The sequence below is a fragment of the Miscanthus floridulus genome, chromosome 1 (genome assembly GCF_019320115.1).
Source record: "Miscanthus floridulus cultivar M001 chromosome 1, ASM1932011v1, whole genome shotgun sequence".
NCBI lineage: Eukaryota > Viridiplantae > Streptophyta > Magnoliopsida > Poales > Poaceae > Miscanthus > Miscanthus floridulus.
The window spans coordinates 43436031-43444316 of NC_089580.1; the positions used below are offsets into that span (position 1 = coordinate 43436031).

General features: G+C 45.8%; 2 protein-coding genes across 3 annotated transcripts; one reads left to right on the top strand and one right to left on the bottom strand.

Moving 5' to 3' along the window:
- The first annotated feature begins 1073 nt into the window (after positions 1–1073).
- On the top strand, positions 1074–1529 carry LOC136455702 (ferredoxin-3, chloroplastic). The gene has a single exon (XM_066455572.1). It carries the CDS (start codon positions 1074–1076, stop codon positions 1527–1529), a length of 456 nt encoding a protein of 151 aa, XP_066311669.1.
- Positions 1530–2394: 865 nt separating this feature from the next.
- Positions 2395–5863, bottom strand: LOC136502849 (actin-3). Of its 2 annotated transcripts, none has more exons than XM_066498130.1 (5): positions 5657–5863; positions 4239–4302; positions 3750–4143; positions 3023–3636; positions 2395–2748 (listed from the first exon to the last, which is right to left on the bottom strand). In XM_066498130.1, the coding sequence occupies exons 2-5, from the start codon at positions 4296–4298 to the stop codon at positions 2683–2685; spliced, it is 1134 nt and encodes a 377-aa protein (XP_066354227.1). In that variant the 5' UTR covers positions 4299–4302; positions 5657–5863; the 3' UTR covers positions 2395–2682. The 2 variants fall into 2 exon arrangements, with proteins under 2 accessions (XP_066354227.1, XP_066354277.1); XM_066498180.1 differs by having other exon boundaries at positions 4239–4315.
- Positions 5864–8286: the final 2423 nt, after the last annotated feature.

Genomic DNA, 8286 nt, shown 5'->3' on the forward strand with positions numbered 1-8286 from the left:
TAAATCATCTATTGGATTGTTCTGTGAAGTTTGGCAGAAATATATTAAAAGAACCTATGTGTGGCTTACTGATTTCCATGGAGCTTCAAGTGAAGGGCGGGGAGCACTAGCAATGCCTGCCTTTTTCATTCCGCTCCGCAGATTAAAGTTACCCCTTCTCATGGAGGGATGGATGGCATGTGCCCATTCTCCTCCTTGGTAAAGATACCATTGGGATATATCAGTATCCCCTGTGTGTGTCCATGAATTGTGTTAGTAGTATTACCTGTGCGTAGTGAAACAAAGGGAGCCGGCTTATGAGGTGTTGAGATTTTTGACCAAGAGCTAGATTTGGGATTTATGGGAGCCTTTCAATGAACCTCTTCTACTTTTGTACTTCTTGCCCAGGGAATTTTTACAATAAATCATCAAGCAAATTGTTCTATAAAGTTCCACAGAAAAATATAAAATAAAAAGAACCTATGTGAGCTTCAAGTGAAGGGCATGGAGCATTAGCTATGCCTGCCTTTTTCATACCGCTCCACAGATTAACCCTGCCCCTTTAAATGGAGGGAATGGATGGCATGTGCCCGTTCTCCTCCTTGGTAAAGATACCATTGGGATACATCAGCAGCCCCTGTGTGCCTCAATGAACTGGATTAGTAGTATTACTATGTGTAGTGAACAAAGGGATTGGCTTATGAAGCATGGCAGAGGAAGCATGACTTTATCTCATATCTTTGTGTGGATAATTAAACAGAAATTGGTCGTTGCTCTGTAAATCTAGGTAATTTTTGTGTCAATGTCTGAAATTTGTTTTAAAAAATGGTATTTTGGTTCTGATTATCTTGATTCAAGCATGGCCCTGTGTGACTTTCAGTGTCAATGATTTGTTACACCGCTGCAAGCTTTTACTGTTAGTGTCTGGCAAGATACTTTTTTATATGTAGATGCCTGAGAATATCTTCCTGGTCTCAATTGTTGCTTTGTGTTTGATAAGGAAAGTGTGCGATAGTTCCGTAGTTGCTTAAGTTAGGCCAAGGTGGCTTTGTTAACTGACTATGTTCCTCCCCTTGAATTTGAAGGCTGCCAAGATGTCGACCAGCACATTTGCTACTTCCTGCACGCTGTTGGGCAATGTTAGAACACAGGCCTCCCAAACAGCGGTGAAGAGCCCTTCATCTCTAAGCTTCTTCAGCCAAGTTATGAAGGTTCCAAGCCTGAAGACCTCCAAGAAACTCGATGTCTCTGCGATGGCTGTCTACAAGGTGAAGCTTGTCACGCCTGAAGGTCAAGAGCACGAGTTTGATGCTCCAGACGACACATACATCCTTGATGCGGCCGAGACTGCCGGTGTGGAGTTGCCATACTCATGCCGTGCTGGGGCTTGCTCCACCTGTGCTGGCAAAATCGAGTCTGGTGCGGTTGACCAGTCAGATGGATCCTTCCTTGATGACGGGCAGCAGGAGGAGGGCTATGTGCTGACATGTGTCTCCTACCCAAAGTCCGACTGTGTCATCCACACCCACAAGGAAGGTGACCTGTACTAGGGCTAGGGCTTTTCAATTTGGCAAGGGACCAATTGCTCTCAAGTGTGTTGTCAAGCAAGCTCCATCTGCCCAACCAGTTGTGCGAACTGTTTGGCATCAAACTTTTGTGGTTGCTGTCTTCTATGTTCTGCTAGTTTATGTTCGGGGTTGGTGCATTAAGATTGGGAACCCATGGGAATACTAGCTAATCAATAAAAAACTGATGTGATGCCATAATAGTATAATTTAATGGCCTTTTGTTATGTTTGGAAAAGTGTTGAAGTTATTGATTCTGAATGTCACTGCGGCATGCTGGCACACGTTTAGTTCCAAACACTTGTGTCATGTGATACCTGTTTGCCAGGTTCTAGTGTGTTGTTGCTTGGTCCGGATGCACGCGCAACTGCGTACGGATGAGAACAAAAATGCATGACATGCTGAACCACAACGACCGAAGTTCAGTTTTGCGTGAAGACATGCTTTCTGTGCCAAGAATCTTGAATTTCTCATTGAGCGGGGGATGCTGAAGGCAACAGCTCGCTCGTGTCATCTCTGATAGCGAATGCTTTGGTAGGTGGCTGATAGCAGTGGCAGATTTGAACTGGTGGACTGCTTGCGTTTGGCTCTTGTCCTGTCTAGCCCAGTTGTCCTGCCTTGGAGTTGCACTAACGACGACAATTCACATACCTAATTTTCCTTAACTCTCAAATTTGATTCATTTCATGTGCCGTTATATTTTCCCAGATTTGATTAATTTTCTGTGCCGTTATATTTGAAGATATCATAGTTATACGGCCACAAATAGGTAACTAGAATTTAAGAGAACATAAAAAACTGTGAACTTAATACCATATCGAGTCTTTTGCCCACAGGGAAAACAACCAAATAGCCAATAGTGTATGCAGATATTGATAGATACATAGGTAATGTTACGCACAGATGACAGAACAGCTGTAGCCAAAACCAACACATTGCTCGCACACTAGTATCGACATATCACTGGAAGCAGCACCATCTGGATCACTAAAGCAGGGCATCTGAAAGGCAAATGCTTAGTTGGATGTACTCTTTCCCTCATGCAATCATGCTCGCAGAAACTATATGTACTTCACAAAGACACTCAATAATGCAGATCTCAACAGCTTGACACACTACGAAAGGCGCGGCTGAAAGCTCAGAAGCATTTTCGGTGGACGATAGCAGGGCCAGATTCATCATACTCTTCCTTGGATATCCACATCTGCAACAGGAAAATGATTGGAGTAAGAAGCCTATACTGTGAGAAACAATACTTCAAAATTGAACGGAAATTAGTTCGTATTCATAACTATGGCGACAATCAAAATCACCGGAACATTGCCATTCACAATTTACTGATTTAGATCTGTTCACATGCACTTGTCAATTTGGTTGATTGTTGGTTTCACTTAAAAAAGGAAGATGATCAAAAGGCACCTAAGAAACCATCTCCATGAATGCTATGACAGCAAGGAAAGGGCCATGTTAGTAAGTACCTGCTGGAATGTGCTGAGCGAGGCAAGGATTGAACCACCAATCCAAACACTGTATTTTCTCTCTGGAGGCGCCACTACCTTGATTTTCATACTGCTCGGTGCAAGGGCAGTAATCTCCTTGCTCATCCTGTCAGCAATGCCAGGGAACATGGTTGTTCCTCCGCTGAGAACGATGTTGCCATACAGATCCTTCCTGATATCAACATCACATTTCATGATAGAGTTGTAGGTGGTCTCATGGATGCCAGGAGCTTCCATCCCAATCAGCGACGGCTGGAAAAGCACTTCTGGGCATCTGAACCTTTCCGCACCAATTGTGATGACCTGCCCATCAGGCAACTCGTAGCTCTTCTCGACAGAGGAGCTGCTCTTAGCAGTCTCGAGCTCCTGCTCGTAATCAAGGGCAACAAAGGCCAGCTTCTCCTTTATATCTCTTACAATTTCCCGTTCTGCTGTTGTAGTGAAGGAATAACCCCTTTCTGTGAGGATCTTCATTAGGCAGTCAGTCAGATCACGACCAGCAAGATCCAACCTAAGAATAGCATGAGGCAGCGCGTATCCCTCATAGATTGGCACAGTGTGGGTCACACCATCACCAGAATCAAGCACAATACCTGCACAAGAGTACAAGACATAGGTAGTAGAATGGGGTCAGATCGTCAATGACGAGAATCAAAGATGCAGTCCTAGAAAAACTCATCAGTTAAAGGTGAAAATGAACACGTGCCTGTTGTGCGACCGCTGGCATATAGGGAAAGAACAGCTTGGATAGCAACATACATTGCCGGTGCATTGAATGTCTCAAACATAATTTGGGTCATCTTCTCTCTGTTTGCCTTTGGGTTTAGTGGTGCTTCTGTCAGCAGAACTGGATGCTCTTCAGGAGCAACACGCAGTTCATTGTAGAAGGTGTGGTGCCAGATTTTCTCCATATCATCCCAGTTGTTCACAATACCATGCTCAATGGGGTACTTCAAGGTCAAGATACCTCTTTTTGACTGTGCCTCATCACCAACATAGGCATCCTTTTGGCCCATTCCAACCATCACACCCGTGTGGCGAGGGCGGCCAACTATACTAGGGAACACTGCTCTGGGCGCATCATCGCCAGCAAAGCCAGCCTGCAGAGAGGAGAAACATAGGCTGGTCATTCTGCAACAACTCCTTTTACAGGTTTCAGAGATTAATGAATGAACAGATAGAATGAGCATCGAACCTTGACCATTCCAGTGCCATTGTCACACACAAGTGGCTGGATATCCTCACCGTCAGCCATTGATCTGCACAGACAATCTGAATTCAGAGACCATCTCAAATATTCACTTGTGAAATGAAAGCACAAAATTTTGGACCTAGTTCATGCTAGATGGCTTGGAAATTTAAGTTAAGATTGATAAGGGAAAGACCATACAATTTTCCAGTACATGATGATAATTAAGAGCAATTTGTGATAGCCAAGTAAAAAGAATGCAAGGTTGTATTTAGCAGGCCTTAGGTCAAGTTGCAGCAAGATTATTACCATTAATGAATCTTTGAACAAGGACCAGCTGGTAAATAGGACTAACGACTTTGAAGGAAAAACATATCACACTGCGATCAATCATAAAGTGGATCAATTATGCTCAGTATACTAAAGAGAGCTATATAAGCTGGCATAAGCTGTCCTGTCAGGCAGAAACATGGTCACTTGCTCACCCATGTGCTACTGAGCCTAACAAAAATGAATAAAACTACAGCTGTACTGGATCGGAATTATTGCTGTTGCTGCGCATCCAGCCTATAGCTGGATAATTCATTTAGCCGTAGACGATGGGAGTCTAAAGTCCGTGTGCCAGCAAGAAGTCAGTAGTGGCGCCCATCATTCCGATTCCAGCTAGCAAAAAGTTATCAACTTGGATTGTTTATGCCAAAATGAAAGGGGGGAAAAAACAATAGCAAGGCTGTTTGACAGATTGAGCTGTTTAGACCAAGATAACCTGACAAAGATTCAGGTCAGGGTCAGCAGTATTTGACATGAAGATACATATTTTTATTAGTTAGGATTAGGAAAAGCTAAGTAAGGTTTGCCCAATAAAAGCTCAGTCAAAACCCAGTTAGGCCGCCAAGAAGATCACAAGTATGAAGCACTGGGTGGGATCTAAACCAACCCGGCCTCAAGATTTACAGAAACTATTGTAGGCTAACGGGGCCATCCACACGATTAGCAAAAACATCCAACTGAAAACATTTAAGTCAATTCATTTCCCACGAGTATCCTCCAAGTAACCGACTTGGCACACCAAAACCAGCACCATGATATGAGATCTAGGAGCATGCACCTCCACCGCATATCAAATCCATTTCTGTTCCCGAGGATCCGGGTATGACTTTTTTCCCTCTTAATCGAAGGGGGCGGAAAACACTAGCTAACACGTACTGCTTATTACAGGATCCGATCAAGCAAGCAAGATCACTGCTGCATATTCGGACATATACTGCATAAACTCTTCAAGAATTGTAGTTGCGCTGGCGCTAATAACGAAGACGGATCCATATACAGATGCAATCGCACGCTAGGACTGAGAAGCAACCAACTCTAATCTAATCTAAGACTAAGAGCAAAGGCACCTCTCAGGGCATGGTAGGATCGCTTACCAACAGAAGGATGGAACCGAACCAGACAACCAGTCGACGCACAAATCGACAGCACTTAGAGAGGAGCAGAGACTGTGGACGACAGGAGCGAGCAGAGGTGCGCTCGGTCGGTGGTGGATCCCGACGGGGAGAGCCGGAGAGGAGACGAGGGCGCTGCGGTGAGGTGTGCGGTGGGCCTGCTCTGCTCTGGAAGGGGAGAACGCCAGAACGGCGTCCATTTCATTTATATGCGCGGCGACAGTTAGCAGAAAAGGGAGATTTTGCCATTTCACTCATCTCAAAAACTGGTTTCGCATTTTTATCATCCCGCAAAGTGATTTTGCTCGTTTGCCATTATAAGACTAGTGTAACATGTTAAAATATATTTTGGGTAGTTTTAATTCGTGGAAAAAAGAAGAAGAAAACACACCCTTCCACTTCTACCCCTGCCTGTTACTCTTGAGATCGATGTTCATCATCTCGATCTCCCTAGTGCGTCGGCGGCACCCGGCCCCTCCCTCGACCTCTCACGCACAGGAGGCAGGTGGCGGTGCCCTCCCCTCCCTCCGGTAATGGCGCCGACGAGGGCCCCCCTGCATCCGGTGGCGGCAGCAGCGGTGGGCCTTTAACTCCAGAGGCGGAGGCGCCCCTCCTTCTAGGCGAAGATTCCGGTGGCGGCACCCTCTGTAACACTCCAGGTGTTTGCCACCAGTTAAGCAATGGGTTTGAGCTCAAACATGACATATTAAGTGATGATGAAGATGTCAAGGTCAACCTATGTAATTGAGCCCCAACCTAAACTTGGATATTGCACCTTTGCTCGCCTATAGACCCCTTTTCAAGATATATGCTTGGGTGGTGTGATTGGGATATCTTCATGTGTCTCACATCAATACCCATCTATATTGGACACTCGAAAAGTTTTATGAAGTTTGAAATCAAAAAGTCACATGAAATGATAAGTTATATCCTTGTTGGAATGATTTTTACTAAGTGCTTGAATTGCACTATTAAGTGAATGAGAACATGAGATGTCAACCAAACCTTGCAACCTTGCCAAAATGACTCTAGATGAACTCTACAACAAAAGTCATGAAAGGTTCATGTTGGGCAAATGCCAAGAAAATGCTCCAATGGATCAAAAAGGATAATTTAAGCTTCATCGTGATCCTACTTTGGTCAAAGTAGAACAGCAGGTTCTATACCAGTTTTGAGGTTGGACCTTAAATGAAAGTTGTAGTCCATATCATGTAGAACAAACTTTGTTTTTGGACTAAGAGCTAGATCAGCTTGGAAGTAAGTCAAATCAAGGTCACAAGATCGAATTTGCTGTTGTTTTCAGCACTTAGAAATATCTTAAGTCTGGAGTTTCGCTAAGCAACGACGTTGGCATTCCGCGTTCTCCAAAATTTGTTAAGCAACTTGAGTTGGTCCAAAAATAAAAGTTGAAGGTTATATTATGGAGAAGAGCATGCAAAAAGTTGCACTGAGTTTGACCGAGTTTTGACTTCCGAAAGTGAATTTCCGTGACCGTTATCAAGGCGCTGACACTGACAGTTTGTGGCTTAATTACCCGTTATTGAAGAGCTCTAATGACCTTGGTCTCTAAATGAAAAATGTAGAGCAGCTCGCGGGCTTCAAACTTTGTTTTGGGCCCGAGGTCTAAATCGGCCCAGATCTGGCCCAACCCGTGCTCCACGCCGGCCACTCCGTCGCCCGCCAAGTGTTCGCGGAAACGCCCCAGAGGACGCCGCGTGGCCTGTGCGTGGCGGCCATGCACGAGCAGCACGCCCCCGCCGCTGCCACGTGCCCTGCCTCTCTGTCGCGCCTCTGCTCCTTCAACCGAGCGCGTGGGCTGCCCCATTCCCCGCTCGCCTCTCCACTCTCCTTCCCTCTCGCTCTGCTGCTGCGTGCGGCCACGTCCGCCATGGCCGTCGCCGTCGAAGCTCCATGGCCAGCCGTCCTTGGGCCACCGCAAGCCGAGCTGTGGGCTCCTAGTTGTGCGTACGCTCTCGCTGGTGCTCCACGCCGCTGCCAGCCACCGCCCGCCAACGTCGGCCAGCTCCTCCGCCGTCGCCGCCGGAGCTGCACCCCTGCGCGCCGCGCACGCGCGTGGCCAGGCCATCGTGGGCCACCTTCGGCAAGTTCGAGTGCACACACGGGTGCGGGAGGACACTCTGGTGCTCACGCAATCCTCCCCCGCCGCCGACAAGCCTCCTCTGGCCGGCACCGCGAGCCTCCGATGGCCTCCTCTGCTTTGATCCACGTCAAGGACTTCGCGCAAGAATTTGAAGAAAGGGAGGGTCCTATCTGCAATGTCATAGACTCATGTGAATACTGCCGTAAGGACTGGTTTGTAATTATTTTGCAGAAACTTTGGAAATTCATAGTAAATCGTAGAAAATTCGTAAAATAGTAAATGAGGACTTTTTGGAATCCTTGTGAAATTGTCTATGCAGTGGATCTATAATATGGCATGCTTTAGTTTAAATATTTTGCGGTAAAAATAGATTTGTGCAGTAAGGTTGTAATGCTAGTTGAATTTGTTATTTTTCATAACTGTAGAACTAGGGCTCCAAATGAAGTGAAATTTTTGTGGCATGCTACTCATGTGATAGTTGATGTGTGGTAAAAATTTCATGAGTATTGGA